General features: G+C 39.3%; 3 protein-coding genes across 9 annotated transcripts; 2 read left to right on the top strand and 1 right to left on the bottom strand.

The window, feature by feature from the left end:
• The first annotated feature begins 87 nt into the window (after positions 1-87).
• Positions 88-5013, top strand: LOC120009593 (probable inactive poly [ADP-ribose] polymerase SRO3). Of its 7 annotated transcripts, none has more exons than XR_005470705.1 (8): positions 88-1047; positions 1148-1389; positions 1477-1580; positions 1701-1803; positions 3279-3393; positions 3480-3594; positions 4093-4175; positions 4844-5013. XR_005470705.1 is itself a non-coding variant. In XM_038860245.1 (4 exons), the coding sequence occupies exons 1-4, from the start codon at positions 122-124 to the stop codon at positions 1800-1802; spliced, it is 1374 nt and encodes a 457-aa protein (XP_038716173.1). In that variant the 5' UTR covers positions 88-121; the 3' UTR covers positions 1803-2063. The 7 variants fall into 7 exon arrangements, 1 of the variants encoding a protein (XP_038716173.1); XR_005470703.1 differs by having other exon boundaries at positions 3951-4175; XR_005470706.1 differs by having other exon boundaries at positions 3279-3378; positions 3951-5013.
• A 1151-nt stretch (positions 5014-6164) lies between these two features.
• Positions 6165-6988, bottom strand: LOC120009594 (50S ribosomal protein 6, chloroplastic-like). Its single transcript, XM_038860246.1, has one exon. The coding sequence runs from the start codon at positions 6835-6837 to the stop codon at positions 6376-6378; it is 462 nt and encodes a 153-aa protein (XP_038716174.1). The 5' UTR covers positions 6838-6988; the 3' UTR covers positions 6165-6375.
• Positions 6989-13410: 6422 nt separating this feature from the next.
• On the top strand, positions 13411-15570 carry LOC120008855. Its single transcript, XM_038859213.1, has 2 exons — positions 13411-14355; positions 14688-15570. Exons 1-2 carry the CDS (start codon positions 13733-13735, stop codon positions 15397-15399), a joined length of 1335 nt encoding a protein of 444 aa, XP_038715141.1. The 5' UTR covers positions 13411-13732; the 3' UTR covers positions 15400-15570.
• Positions 15571-15786: the final 216 nt, after the last annotated feature.

Here is a 15786-nt window from a genome sequence, read left to right as displayed (position 1 = left end):
AGTAAAAAGGGAAATCCTAATCCAAATTGAAGTTGATGAAGACGCTGCTATATATACAGAGATTGCACGGTGATTTGTCTCATTCCACCAGTTCTTGCAAATTTGTTACCAATTCAAATCAATGGCGGCATCCCAAGCCAAGAACAGCATGGTGGAATCATCGGGGGTCCCTGTCTCCGCCTTCTCATCATCATCATCCCCCTCTTCACCGCAGGGTTGCATCAATACCCCTGCGGATTGTTGTCTCGCGAAATTCCTGTCGCAAAACTGCTATAACTTCAGTTCGAGTGCTGCACCGGCTAAAGTCATGATTCATGCCAACGGTGTTTGGTTGAATTTCCCGAGCAAAGTGTTGGAGACCTTCCGATACTGCTACATTCATCGGAAACCGGTCGTCAAATTGTCCGTTGACAATTCTAGATACGTAGTCGATTTCATGCGTATGTTGATGATTGACTTCAAGACTGGTAGGCTCCGGTCAATTGCGTGGATCGACGAGAACGGCAAGTGTTTTTTCCCAAAGATGTTCGCGGGGGATGATTCGGTTATACCCGTGAATCGGATTCAGAGATATGTTAACGAGAGTTCAGGCAAGAGAAAGAGACTGGACGAAGAGGAGGAAGTGTCCTCGAAGATAAAGGAAGAAGATGCTCCGAAACGGCAACTTATTTATGCACCTGGTTTGAGAGTGTCGAGATGGCCAAATGCGAGGCTCCTTGGTGAAGGGGATATTGTATATTCACGGGTCCACGATAATTTCTTGAGCTTTTTAAGGAAGATAGATCCTAGCGGCACAGTCACCGCGATTCATCAATGTGTGTCCGAGACTGGCATACAGAGAGCTCGACTTCAAGTTTTCGAAAAGCAGCGGGAGATTATTAAGGCCGCTCGTGGTTCGGAAAATATTGTTAGTGCTTTGTTTGCAGCCTCAGCGAAAGAAGTGGAGAGGGTTTTGACCAATGGTTTTGGACCTCATGAGAAAATTTATGAGTGTGGTACTTACGGCGTCGGCCTGCATCTGTCTCGCGCAGCATGGCCCGTCTTATGGTAATTTTTCTGCATATCTATTTTTTTTCCCGTCTTTGGCGGTTCGACGTCTTCTCATCAGGTTTTAATGGTTGGTGTCGCTGGTCGAATTTTCTTTCAGTGGGAAGCTAGGTGAGGTGGACGATCGCGGCGAGTTGCACATTATGATGTGCAGAGTGATATTGGGCAATGTTGAGAAAGTGCAGGCGGGGTCTCGGCAGAGTCATCCGTCTAGTGTAGATTTTGACACTGGTGCCGACGATCCCCAGAAACCCACATTGTACGTGGTGTGGCCGACCGATGTTAGCCGCCACATTTTTCCGGAGGTTATACTGAGCCTCAAGTGTCCTAATCTTGTGAGAGGTAAATATGATTCTCCTTACTTGTTTCGTCTTCGTAGTTCGGGGCATTGGTTATTTGGAATTGATTTTGGATTCTTCTACCAATCAGTAAAACATTCGTCCCTGGAGAATGATACATTGTTTTCTAAGCTTATGAGTTCCCTTCCACCTGCCAAAGCTCAGGAAGTGGAGGCTTTGTATTGTTCATTCAAGGTAACATGTTGTTTATTTTAGTTTGCATTTTAAAAAAATAAAAATAAAAACGTTGCTTAAGAAATATGAAATGATATTTGGGAACAAGAGTGAGACATAATTCCTCATGGCCTTTTACAGGCTGCTAAGGTGTCCAAAGATGCATTTATAACACAGTTGACATCAATGGTCGGACGTGAAGTGCTGACTTCTGCAACTAAGGAGATTCAGGGGTCAAGATGAGGTTCTTCCGATATTTTATTTTATTTGGCAGCATCAGAGTTATCATAGTCATGATCTCTTCAATTAATATAAGTGTTTGTAAGGTTACATCACATTTAGAATTAGCTAGGGAAGCTTCAATTAGGTGATGCTATAGCAGCAGCAAAATGTTTTTGTTTCTCTCTTTTTTCTTTCAATAATTAAATGTAACAATGCATTCAAAAAATTGATCAAATCTAGGAATAATGTTTCTATTTCAGTGAGGATTTTGTATTTCAAGTATTTTTCTTAGAGTTTTTTTTGCTCGTTCTAGTTGATTGTTTCGTGAAAGAAACACTATCTTTTTGGTATTCCAATACCCCTTTGATAATGTGCAGTGGATATAACAATTAACATGACGTTGATATTGAGAAACCTCCTTTATGTTGTTTGGTGTGTAACTTAATAAGCACAGTACTTTTAAATTGGCGTTCATTTTGTGCTGAGTTAATTCTGTGGGAGTGTAAATGAGCATTTAGTTGCATGTGCACTTGAATGCATGCAAATGTGATGCTTTCCTAATAATTTTGACGTAACCATTGAGTGCCTTTTTGTAAGGAGAAAATTTAAATGATGAATTGTTTTTGAACAAATGACTTCTCTCTCTGTTTTTTTTTTTACTCCTACCTTCCTTGGTTCACAATTTGTGCAAGGTTCCTGGAGAATTTGGTGGATAGTGAAATGAACGAGTGGAAATTATTGGAACCCTATTGCAAATTCATGCCCTGCCCACCAGCTCAGAAAATAATAGAGAAATTCATAAAGTTAAAGATTTATTTTGCTATCAGGTGTAGGTGTGTATATCTGTGTATATATATATAACCCCTTAATCCTTCTTGTGAGTTCATTGAAAGATCATATTGTCTCAATTTCTAGATTTCACGGATTTAGCATTTAAGGGTTGGTATGGTTTCAGTTCTTTTCAAGTGAACATATTTAAAATGGTTCAGCGAAGTATATAATTTTTATTAATCATTAGTAATCATCTTCTATTCATAGTTAATGCAGTAGGGGAGGCTGACTTGATCTTTTAAAGAAAAAACATATGTCAAAATAAAGTTTATCCAAACAATTTTGTTCAAATAAAAAGTTGATTTGATAGGTCATACCTAAAACATTGTGCAGTTGATGCTGTCAATCAGCTTAGATGGAGTAGTATGTCAGGAAGTGAATTAGTAAGCTGTCACAATAAACATACTTAAATATGTAAAAGACGCAACTTCAACACACAAATATGTCTATGATGTTGAAATGTGGGGAGTTGACCTTTTGTCTTCGCTTGGTGGATGGTGTCATTTGGCTTCAAGGAGTGGTGATTCTTGCACTGGTATAATGCATGCTATGATTTCATTCTATTGGTGCATTCTCAATTAATTGTCTATTATGGGTTCATTTAAACAGTTCTCATGTGAACAGAGAAGGTTTGTAAGTGCTCTGAGGTTTAATATTTGATGCTAGATTCTCTTAGAGGAGTTGTGCACAGACTTATTGTGTTTCAGCGACTGTCATCTGCTGCTATCATATTGAAGCCTTGCCATCTTTTGCATAGTGATTTTGGGTAACACTGGCTTAGGTAAGGCAGTTTTGAAATGTAGTTTTATCTTGTTTAAACACTGGCTTAGTTAAAGCAGTTTCTAAATGTTGTTTTTCTTGTTAAAGTTACTCAGGGAGATCTCTTGAATAAAGAACAGGAAATGGTATTCGGTTGTGTGCTTCAATCTGAGCTGTCCCACATTCACTTTGTTCTATAACAGAGGCTTAGATCACGTACAGGGTAAGTGTGTTTTTCAGCTCCATTTCCTTTATCTGTGTTTCTTGTGTTTGGCTTTAGAAACATATGCGATTCTCTTTTGGAAAGGTTGTCAATAGTTTGCTCTTATCCAAGTAGCATCCCACATGGAAAAAAAAGCTACTCGGCGACCTTTGGATATTATTAACCGTGCTAACCTCGCTTTCTTCAAGGAAAGTTCTTAATGCTGCTGATTATCTTTTCAGAAAAAAGATCCTCGTATAATGACTTCACTAGAACTTTTCCTTTCTTGGAACCCTTCTAAATAATTGAGCACCGTAAATGAGCTTCCAAAAGTCTCTGAGTATCTGAAACTGGATACTTGCTCCCCTTGTGTGCAGGCTTTTGGTCCCATCCTTGAAAGACCGAGAATTTGAGATTTCTGTGGGCATATATGTTGAGTGCTCATGCAATAAATCTAGAACATTTGAAGTAACTCCGACAATTATGGTTGACAGCACTTGTTGTCTCTTCTATGGGCAGGAGAGGAGGAGAATACGTTTTAATTGTAAAAAGTTGGCGATTCTGGAATTTTGGCACTCTGTTCTGCAATTATAGAAGTCAAGGTTTAGGAAAGGCGATTTCTTTTTTTAGTTTTACCTTAAAAGCTGTTCTACAGTTGATTATGCATCATCATTTTTTGTGTTGTTCTACTTATTCATGTGAAATCTATTTTGCATCTCATTGTGTTAAGGCAGTTGAGTAATATATATAGCTGCTTGGGAAATTGTTATCTGTGTCGAAGGGATGTCTTGTATTTGCCACTAGCACTATGGTCTGGCGTTCCTTATCTTTTTTTTTTTACCATTTTGTCATGTATTACTAACATCTGTAGTTTTAGCCTGCAGGTGCTTGCTGTGGCAGAAATTTGGTTTATGCTTGCTCATGTGATTTGTTACAAGAATCTTGGCGAATTAGGGTTTATCTACCATTCTCTCACTTATGCTTGTAAATGGAAAATTGTTCCGGAAATAGTACCTATTTCTTTCCCATTTCTTAAATTTCGCAGGACCTTATGTACATGCAAATATGGTTATGACTAGGTTCGGTCCCTGTGAACAGACGTTCACTGAATTGGGATGTCTATGTTAGCGTGCATACTTACAAGCTATTGTTTTCATTTGTGTTCTGTGAGCCAGTGAAATTCTGGAATGAAATAAGTATATGAGGTGATTTGGTATTTATTCTCTAGTTGCTGAATCATTGTATTCACTTGATAGCTGCTTGCTTTTAGGTATACACGTTCCCTTCCCTTGAAGTTGTTGGTGAAAGTAATAATGATGCACATGGCAGACAGCACATATTTTGGTTCTATGGGAGAAGATGTTAGATGATGATCTGACGTAGTCGTGGCCAATTTCTCAAGCAAAGTGCCTGCTTACCTTTTGAGTAATATAATGGTCTTATTAGGCAAGTGATTTTGCTATATTATGGGCAAGAGTCTTGGTTTTTTTCTTCACTATGTTTTATCCTATTATTGGTCTCAGTCGTGTTTTTAGCAAGTTCATTGTTTCTGACATACTCTAGCCACTCTAATGGTCATCTTTTTTTCTTTTTTTTTTGAGAGATCAGATGGAGCTCAATATTTTCCTGGAGAGGTAGGAGGATGCTGTTGATGCCAAAGTCGGCCTCTTATACCGACTGAACAATCTTGGACAGGTTTGAGGCATTTTGAGTTTCGAAAGGATTAGTATATTACTTTATTCAATGGGATATACTTTCTCACTTTATGAAAGTCATGGTTTAGGAAATATGATTTCTTTGTTTTAGTTTTACCTTAAAACAGAATACGTATACATTAACAACCAATGTTTATATGATAATTATGCTTGGACCATTTGGCCCATAACAGAAGCTGTTCTCTACAGTTGATTACGCATTATCATTTTTTATGTGTTGTTCTACTTATTCATGTGACATCTATTTTGCATCTCATTGTGTTAAGGCAGTTGAGTAATACATATAGCTGCTTGGGAAATGGTTATTTGTGTCAATGGGATGTCTTGTATTTGCCACTAGCACTATGGTCTGGCATTCCTTACCTTTTTTTTTTACCATTTTGTTATGTATTACTAACATCTGTAGTTTTAGCCTGCAGGAGCTTGCTGTGGCAGAAATTTGGTTGATGCGTGTTCATGTGATTTGTTACAACTTACAAGAATCTTGGGGGAATAGGGTTTATCAACCATTCTATCGCTTATGCTTGTAAATGGAACATTGTTCCGGAATTAGTACCTTTTCCTTTCCCATTTCTTAAATTTCGCAGGACCTTGCTAAGCGAAAAAGGTGAGGTTAGTTTGACTGACAGGATCCTATTATGAGTTTTGGGGTGGGGGGTTATATTTCTGTGCTATGTACATGCAAATATGGTTATGACTAGGTTTGGTACCTGTCGACGAACCGTTACTTAATTGGGTGGTCTATGTTAGCCTGCATACTTACAAGCTATTGTTTTCATTTTTGTTCTGTGAGCCAGTGAAATTCTGGAATTAAACCAGTCTATGAGGTAATTTCTAGGAGGCATCGACACGGGACACGACACGAAAACTTCGGAATTTTAACATCAACTGCTGAAAGTCCCACTCTTCACTGAGAATAAACAACAAACAGGTGGTGGGCGAACCCTACAGTCAAGCGGCAATTTCAATTCACCAGCAATCTTCATTGAAAAACGAAACAACCAACATACAAAAGGAGAGAGCCAACAACAATATCTCAAAGAAATACAAGGCACATGATAGCACAACATACAACAAGCTACCCACTTCAAAGTGAGGCCTGTATAGTAGAAATTGAAGGCCCAGCACTCTCACTAGCAGCATCAGCACCCCCAACGCCGACATCATCACCACCAGAAGAAACGAGAGTCCACTCAGAAGGAAGAGGGGGAAGAGGGGGATACACAGTGGGTTTGCGTCTTATATCCCATGGCTGACTCTTCCGTGGCCTTGTCTTCATGTGATGTGCAGTCGCCTTCTTCTGTGGTCTTGACGAGCACTCTATCAGCAACCCAAAACCAGTCCCACCGGTAGTCGTTTGGGCAGTCTTAGCGATACCAGATGAAGACGACAGAGATGGTTTGGGAGGCAAAAGCAGAGGAGAACCAAATATTGAAGAAGAGATGGACATGGCTTTGGAATTGGTCTCTGTTCTGGATAGGTCGGCGAAAAGCGTAAAAAAAAGGGCGTGGGTGAGTTGCTGAATTATGAGCCTCTTTCTGGAAGGCATTATCTTATCTACTGTATTATTCCTCAACCATCCGTGGTTTGACACACGGGCTTGCTTGCTGTTTCATGGGTTTGTAAGTCCAGACTTGTTGGGCCTAAATCTGAACTTCTCTCCAAACTTTCTCCCAAGGGCCCAATGTTATTTATGTTCTTGTTTTGGGCCTCTTTTGTTTCCTTTCAACCCAATGACCTGATAATGGTAAAATAATCATACACGAAAATTCCAGTTAATCCATATATCGGTTGGGTTAGACATATGTGTACTTAATATTCAATTCAAATTGCAAACATATTGAGCAAAAACTTCAAAATCATCCCATTTACAATTATGTAAATACTTAATAAAGATTTATCAAAACTTCAAAATAAAATATTTATCAGATAATGCCAATCACTATCAGATAATTACTCATTTATCGCACAAATATGAACAAAACAAACGGGAAAAACTTAATCATTAAATTATCAACATCATAAAGATAATCATTAACATGTCTTTATTTATACAAATACAGAACACACATAAATAAAGAAATTATTAGGCAGAGATAAATCATGCTCCGATACCACATGTAAACCATTTCATTCAATGTTTACAAGAATTAGAAAGAATGAAAAGCGAAAGCGTAAAAGATATCAGATACTAACCAAAAGCCATAGTCAACTATAAGATAAACACAAACCAAAGGCTTTACAAATTCTTCTAATCCAAATGCAATTCACCGTAATGGAAATAAGATTACGAAATTGATAAGATTAGGGACTCATAAAGTTGTATTTATAGATTGAGTTCCTTCCATCAAGGAAATAATTGCCTTTGTTTAAAAATAAATCGTTTGAAACATTGGCCACTTAATGGCAGTTAACAACAAATACCAAAAGACATGTCTTTAATTGTGAATTAAATGTTAAGGACCACTAGAGGAAATTCTAACACTTCTTTCATGCAGTTCTTCATTTGCTGCTTCACTTTAGCGAGCCTCTAGTTAAAAAACAAAAAAATAGTAACATTAATTAAAAAAAATCTTTAAAAAAATAAACCTAAATTAAAAAAATTCTTACCGGCATTCAACCATTCCACAATGAAAGGAAGCAAGGCGATAAACACAACATTCACAACAATGATTGCAATAAGTGATAACTCCTGATATGCTCGAATAATACGAGGAAAGATGGTCGATCCAACACCATTCTACAGTTGTGTCAGTGCCTTAGCATTCAACATTTTTATGCTCTCAAGAGCTTTCAGTGTTGTCGCATCTAGCGTGCTCTCCTCTTTGGGTTCCTTGTACCCACTCTGCATAATGAACCATAAAGCTCTAGACATCGAAAAGATTCTCATGCAAACTTGCCACAAAGCATAATCGTCTCCGTTAAAAATCGGAATGAGTGATTGATCTATACTCGACGAAGTCATCGCAGAACAGAAGGAACAAGCAAGAAAAACAATCCAAGCTTACACTGGCTCCGATACCACTGAAGGATCTAAAACACAAAACAGTAAACTTGGACAAAATGGATGTTTATCATACTCCCTCTCAATTTGCAGTATATTCAGATCTACGGTTTCATTCAAAGCTCTTAATTATTCAACTACATCATACGACTTTACAGAGAAGCCGTAATACAACCCTAATGACAATAAAGATAAACTGACTAAAACACCCCTGAACATAAGGGTAAAATAGAGACATAAAACAAAAGACTTAAATAGTAAATTGCAAATCACTCAACAATCGCGACTTAGACCCGTCGGAATTGCTGTAAAAAATACTAGAAAGAAAATAAATACAAAGCAAGAGAGAGGGAGATGGTAGGATTTTGAAAACTTAAATAAACTACGTATATGTTTGGTTTGATTGTAGATAGAACATAAAGCGGAAGTGGATAGAACATGAAACGCAGAGAGTGGATAGAACACATCACAGTGAAACATTGCGCAACACCACTCATTGAAACAATGAAACGGTGAGTAAGAGCTTGACTCAAGTTCTCATTCGCACCAAAGAACAAAGACAAAACCCTAACCGCGAATGTAGAAGACAAAGCAATGACATAAAACCCTAACCACGAATATAAAAGACAAAGCAAGGAGGTCTTGTTTTATCAAAAACCAGCAAACAACATTTCACTAACAACAACCAATACATCAGAACTTCACTAACAGCAACCAATACATCAGAACCATAGAAGAACACGCACACAGCTGGGGGAAGAAACACATTAGTTTTGAAAACTCACAAGATATGTATCAGAAAGACTTCGTCGCAAGGAAGAACCCTCTTCAAACTTCATCTATCCTTTTGAAGCATGAAGGGGGCCAATAAAGTAGAAATGAGCAACCAAACATTTTATTTTATTTTGTTTGAAAAATGAAGAGCAACTAAAGGTACGTCGATCAAAAAAGAAAGAAGTATACCTGCTGATCGCACTTGCAGTGGTTGGTCATCCATTGCTGGTTGTATTTCTTGTGCCATTAAAGGATGTTAAAACAGAAAGAAACAGGAACAATGGTGGTACTGAGGGTGGCAGAGTGAGGAATGAATGATGCGACAGGTAATAGATAGTGAATATTTTTCTTTCCCTATTTTACCCTTTTCTCTCTCCCTCCTCCCTTACTCAAATAGGGCGATACAAATAAAAAAAACCATTACACATAGTTTGGTTAGTGGTGGGAATGGAACGGGAATAGGAACGGGAACGGAACGGGAACTGAAACGGGAACAAGAATTCAATCAATTCCTACGTTTGGTTGCAAGGAATTGTAACAGGAACTTTGTGTTCCAATGTTTGGATGCACATTGAAAACAACTTGGATGCATAGATTTTCCAATCCCTAATTGTAGATTATCCAATCCAAAAGAGGCCTTTTGTTAGTCAAATAATCATAGAAAGACCATCAAAATGCATGTTTTATTGATAAAAATTAATTCAACATTGCAGTGAAAGCAACAATTGTCAACTAATGAAAACGAAACGATAAAGTAAAAGAAATCTACGCATATAAGAAGGTATAGATGGAGGACCTGGAACGATGATGGAGGCTTCTAAAAGCGAGAGGGGTAGACCCTGTTCGATCAAGAGAACTACAAGGTTGAATGATTAAGAAGACGAACCTGTATGGGAGATGAGAAGCAGCAGTGCGTCGTCTTCTTCCTACCACTTTCGGCAGAGATAGAATCGAAGAATCGAATATGTGGGTTTTTAGGTTAAAAGAAATGAATGGCTGAGATTCATTCATATGAATGGTCAAGATCTCTTATCAAGGGTAATTTTATAAATTCATTTATTAATATAATTCTGGACAGGAATGGAACTTGAAGTTCCTAGGGGAGAGTTGGGAATGTGAAGTTCCTATGTACAAAGGAACTTTGCAATTCCATTCCCATGAAAACTAACAACCAAACATTGGAATTATCATAAGGAACGGAATACATGGTTCCATTCCCACGGGAACCATGCAACCAAACAAGCTGTAAAAGTGAACCAAGAATATTCCAAAACGGTGTCAGAAAACCAAGATCCATATTGAGTATATGTTGATAAGGTTAATGATAAGGTTATGGACCAATACCCCAAGCCCAACCAACAAGCCCAGCTCAGGCCCGGGCCTGTGGCCCTACCCAGCTATAGCCAACAGGCCTAAAACCTGTTGGCTGAGTAAGGAAGGCATTAGCCCGCCTTATAAATCGCATTTTACTCCACATCTAAGCGATGTGGGACAAGTGCACAATATTCCCTCGCTTTTACAAGCCGACACTTGCGTCGACTACATTCTATAAGCACCAAACTCGTGGTTCGGATCCACAGGTAACCCTTTACGCTATGCCAGCCCAGCCCAGTCCCCTAGGCACTAAGGAGCTGCACACAAGCCCACAAACACCCAATCGGGTGGCTTCGATACCAAATGATAAGGTTATGTGCCAATACCCCAAGCCCAACCAACAAGCCCAGCTCAGGCCCGAGCCTGTAGCCCTACCCAGCTGTAACCAACCGGCCTAAAACCTGTTGGCTAAGTAAGGAAGGCATTAGCTCGTCTTATAAATCGCACTTTACTACCACATCTAAGCGATGTGAGACAAGTGCACAACACATGTATATTGCCTCTATATGTGTGTGTATATATATATCTATATCTATACAACAAATGGATTTTTGTGGGTTCCGCTGTAATGTCCATTTTGTTGAACAATATTTTTATTTTTAAATATCATAAAATACCACTTTACTCGGAGATTTATTGGATTGGTGGAGTGTGATTATTTAAGGGAAATATATTATTTAAGGGAAAGAGGGGTTATTAACATTTGGAAATTCGATTTACTGTTTGGCTTTCCACGTGGGAGAGAGAGAGAGCGCTTGATTTGGGGGGGCTGAGGGTCTTTTCATTTCAATGCGAAAGAAGAGAGAGAGAGTTATCTGACACAGCCACCTGACAGATTGCACTTGACCCGGAATCATGCTTCACAATTGATTGTGTCTGCCCCTGACATAATGGCACCAATACCATGGCAAATCTCCTCCCTAGATATTTTGACTACAGAATAAATTATATATAGGAACTAGATGCATGCCTGTGCGAAGCATTGTTAAAAACTTTACCGTAACATATAAATCAATCAAGAAGACCATATAAGCGTTAAATAACACAACAATATGAATTTGATGAATTTACTCCCCTACTACGCTTCAAGCTGTAGTATGTATTTGCACCCCTACTGTGCTTCAAACCGCTAATATTCTATTAATACGCTTCGAGTTATGTTTGTGTGTAATGGAGCATTATATCAGATATCAACCATTGTGGAGAGTCCAATTAAATGTCAATATTTACCATTTCTTCTAACCGACTATCAGCAACTTAATCTTGAAATCCATACATGAGATGGTTTTGGATAAACATGGAATCACAACTAAAACAGGTATAAAAAAGAGCAATGGAAAGAGAGAAACTATATGTTAGCTTCTTAAGCTTATAATTGAGCGAGTATGAAAGGCCATATACATACATGTCGCTTCAGACCAGCATGTGTTCCTTCAATGGAGTAACGAAACAGATCGAGTCAAACACAGGTGAACAAGCACAGTTAGCAAGGATTGCACGTTAAAAAAATAAACCCAGCCTAAAACAAAATTAAACCACCCCCACTAAGCCACCCCCATTCTCCAATGGCAATTTCTGAAGATCCTCTTAGGAGATCAAAGCCCTGTTGAATTATCAATTTGAAAGAAATCGGAGTCCCATCATATAACTATATAAGGACGCCTTATTCTCCCATCCAATGCAAATTCTTTCCAATTATGGAAAGCAATAGATTGTAAATAGATTTGAATTAGTATAATATCAATTATCATAAATAATTATTAACAATCAATTTGAAAGAAAAATTATAACATCTATAAAATTGAGAAAAAAATTCTAAAAAAAAAAAAAAGGCGAGGGTGAGTTGCTGAATTATGAGCCTCTCTTTGGAAACATTGTCTTATTCTTATCTATTGTATTATTCCTCAACCGTCCGTGGTTTGACACATGGGCTTGCTTGCTGTTTCATGGGTTTGTAAGTCCATACTTGTTGGGCCTAAATCTGAACTTCTCTCTAAACTTTCTCCCAAGGGCCCAAAGTTATTGATGCTCTTGTTTTGGGCCTCTCTTGTTTCCTTTCAACCCATTTGACCAGATAATGACAAAATAATCATACAAGAAAATTATAAGAAAAATAAAAAAAGAAGGATCAGAAGATTGACGCAAAATATCCTTCTATTCCATCCCAATTAACTGATATATCAATTGGGTTAGACATATGTATATATGTGTGGATAAAGTTTGATTACATTTGTAAACATATTTCTCTCTGCTTTCTCTTTAAAAAAAAACCCCAATAAAAAATCAAAAGCAGAAGCTTATTCTTTAATCTAAGATTGACATCATATGAAAGCATACTTGTCCTTTTCATAATTTTTCTTACTTACTTGGTAGCTGTAATGCTGTATAGGACATGAACTAGTCCAATTGGAACCAAACACTTCATATAATATCAATTTAATATTCTACTAATAAACCATAAATGACATCAATATGACATGGCAGGACAAAAACCCTCTCCAAGGCCGAATCGGTCCGTCAATCACAATCACGGGAGGCAGAACCATCCTGTGCAGCCACGTGTCTCGTCCTCTATCCTCATCATTTGTTATCAGTCATCACAAACGGAATCGTACTATACTATTTAGTGGGACCCATTTATCCTTACGTTTGGTTAATATCAGCTGTACAGTGACAGTGACCACCACGCAGGCAAGCAGAGTTAATAATTGTGGGCGAGGAGGAGGAGGGGAAGAAAGGGTATTTTGGTCAAACGAATAGAATTTGGAGGCCCAGCCCTACGTTTGTTGTGTAGTATAGTAGATTAGTAGTTGGTCGGGTTGGAGAAACTCTGTTGGCGTCAACTTCAATCTCGGCTGGCATTAATTGCCAGCCTGTAAACAGCTGTTATCCATACATAGCCTCTTGAGTCTTGAGCAACAAATCCATCCAATATAATTTAAAAAATAAAAAACCTTATATTTTAGAGAGAGAGAAAAGATATAGTTATATAGGCTTTGTATACGTCCCAGCTAGAGAGAGAAAAACGTAAAGGATTTCAGTTAACGGGGAGAAAGAGAAACTGAGAAAGGGAAGAAGATGAAAGAGGATGGTGTTTGGTAGTGCCAGCGAAGGCACATTGATCACCGCTTCTGCATCCATTCACGCATCCCCACGTACTCCAGTCTGTACTCTCTCTCTATCCTCTCTCGTTGGCTAAAGCAGCTGAATCTCCACCTCTTAGGCATCACTCTCTTCTTTCGTCGTCAGAGTTACTAAGCAGTGAAAAAGGCTTAGAAGGGCAGCGATAGCCATGGATCCATGCCCTTTTGTGCGTATAACAGTAGGGAATTTGGCGTTAAAAGTACCTGTGGCTTCAAAGCCTGCTCGCTCTGTTGTTCATCCGTCCTCGTCGCCTTGTTTCTGCAAGATCAAGCTTAAGCACTTTCCTGTCCAGACGGCTGTTGTTCCGTACATCTTGCCGGAGAGTCAGTTTCCCGACGGCCAGAACCAGACATTTGCGGCTACGTTTCATTTGAGCAAGTCTGATCTTGACAGGCTCGCTGCAAAATCTATTTTCGGTGGGAACTTGTGCTTGAAAATCTCGATGTATACCGGCCGGAGAGGGACAACCTGCGGGGTTAACTCTGGTAGGTTACTAGGAAAGGTAACCGTGCCGTTGGATCTGGCGGGAACGGAATCTAAGGCTTCTGTGTTTCACAATGGTTGGATTTCTGTAGGAAAAGACTCCAAAGGATCCTCTGCTCAGTTTCACTTGAAAGTGAAAGCGGAGCCTGAACCGAGATTCGTGTTTCAGTTCGACGGCGAGCCCGAGTGTAGTCCTCAAGTCTTCCAGATCCAAGGGAATATCAGGCAACCAGTTTTCACGTGCAAGTTCGGCTTTAGGAGCACCGGTGACTGGAACCATAGATCAAGGTTCGTCACGAAAGTCCGAGTTAATTATAGTTTAATTTTCAATTAACTTTTTAGGGTTTTAGATTGTTCTCCATATCCGATTCTCCTTTCTCTGTGTTACGATTCTGCCACAATTTTTTAGCTGATTATAACCTAATGTGCATCTCTCTTTAACTTTTTGAATTTTGAGTATAATTTATCACTGTAATTTGAATATTTGAAAGGATATCAAGACTGTACGGTAAAGAGAATTACGTAATCAGTCATAGTCTTCAGCTCTAAGCGCTTAATCTGTACTCCAATCAAAGTTAGTTCCTCTAGCTTTACACTTTTTTTCATTTTCTGTGTCACAGACCTTTACCTACAGAGTCAAGCGGCACAAGGGGATGGCTCAGTTCATTTGGTAGCGAAAGAAAGCGACCTGGAGAGGAACGTAAAGGCTGGTCCATAACGGTCCACGACCTCTCCGGCTCTCCAGTTGCAGTAGCTTCAATGGTTACGCCATTCGTGGCCTCATCCGGTTCAGACCGGGTTACTCGGTCCAATCCTGGGTCCTGGCTCATTCTCCGACCGGGCGATGGAACCTGGAAGCCATGGGGTCGGCTTGAGGCGTGGCGCGAGCGTGGTGCCTCCGACGAGCTCGGTTACCGATTCGAGCTAATCCCGGACACCAATGGTGCGGCCGGCATTGTACTCTCGGAGTCCACCCTTAGTTCACACAAGGGCGGCAAGTTTGTCATTGACCTTGGCTCCAACTCTAACGGACGAGCCACACCGTGCTGTGCCACGTCACCGGCGTGTAGCCCGAGGGGCAGCGGAGATTATGGATACGGCTTGTGGCCATACTGTATGTACAGGGGGTTTGTAATGTCGGCTAGCGTGGAAGGAGAGGGAAAGTGCAGTAAACCCTCAGTGGAGGTGAGCGTGCAGCACGTGAACTGCACAGAGGACGCAGCTGTTTTCGTAGCTTTATCTGCAGCCATTGATCTGAGCATGGATGCTTGCAGGCTTTTCTCTCAACGGCTGAGGAAAGAGCTGTGTCAGCAGAATGACTTACTTGGCTGATACGTCGTCGTCTTTGTGTTCCCTTTCGATTTCTTAATATTTGAGTCGGGTAATTTTTGTTTTTAACTGTATTTAAACCGTTACTAGTAAGTATTAACTAACTCGGTACAGTTTGGGGAAAAGATTAGACAGGCACGCTTTGTTTTTACTTGTGTGGCTTGTGTTAATTTTTGTATGTGGGTTTTTTTTTTTAAATTTCTTAATTTATTTGTAATTTGTGATGATTGATGAGGTGGAATGGAATGGGTGTGTCAACTGTGAGTTGGCAAACTACTGCAGTTTTCATCTTTAGCTTTAATTCAATTTTCTTTACTCCAATCAGAAAGTTTGTTGGTTTGGTGATATTCTTGATTGAAACAGGAATTGTGGATGATAGCTGTAATTGTG

Source organism: Tripterygium wilfordii, chromosome 11 (genome assembly GCF_013401445.1).
Source record: "Tripterygium wilfordii isolate XIE 37 chromosome 11, ASM1340144v1, whole genome shotgun sequence".
In the NCBI taxonomy this organism is placed as follows: Eukaryota; Viridiplantae; Streptophyta; class Magnoliopsida; order Celastrales; family Celastraceae; genus Tripterygium; species Tripterygium wilfordii.
Note: the sequence above shows the minus strand (reverse complement) of the source record. Positions and strands in the feature narration are given on the sequence as shown.

Coding starts and splice junctions, on each gene's coding strand:
- LOC120009594 (XM_038860246.1), bottom strand. CDS start 6,837: ATGCCTTCCAGAAAGAGGCTCATAATTCAGCAACTCACCCACGCCCTT.
- LOC120008855 (XM_038859213.1), top strand. CDS start 13,733: ATGGATCCATGCCCTTTTGTGCGTATAACAGTAGGGAATTTGGCGTTA. Junction 14,356..14,687: donor GACTGGAACCATAGATCAAG/GTTCGTCACGAA, acceptor TCTGTGTCACAG/ACCTTTACCTACAGAGTCAA.
- LOC120009593 (XM_038860245.1), top strand. CDS start 122: ATGGCGGCATCCCAAGCCAAGAACAGCATGGTGGAATCATCGGGGGTC. Junction 1,048..1,147: donor GCAGCATGGCCCGTCTTATG/GTAATTTTTCTG, acceptor ATTTTCTTTCAG/TGGGAAGCTAGGTGAGGTGG. Junction 1,581..1,700: donor CTTTGTATTGTTCATTCAAG/GTAACATGTTGT, acceptor GGCCTTTTACAG/GCTGCTAAGGTGTCCAAAGA.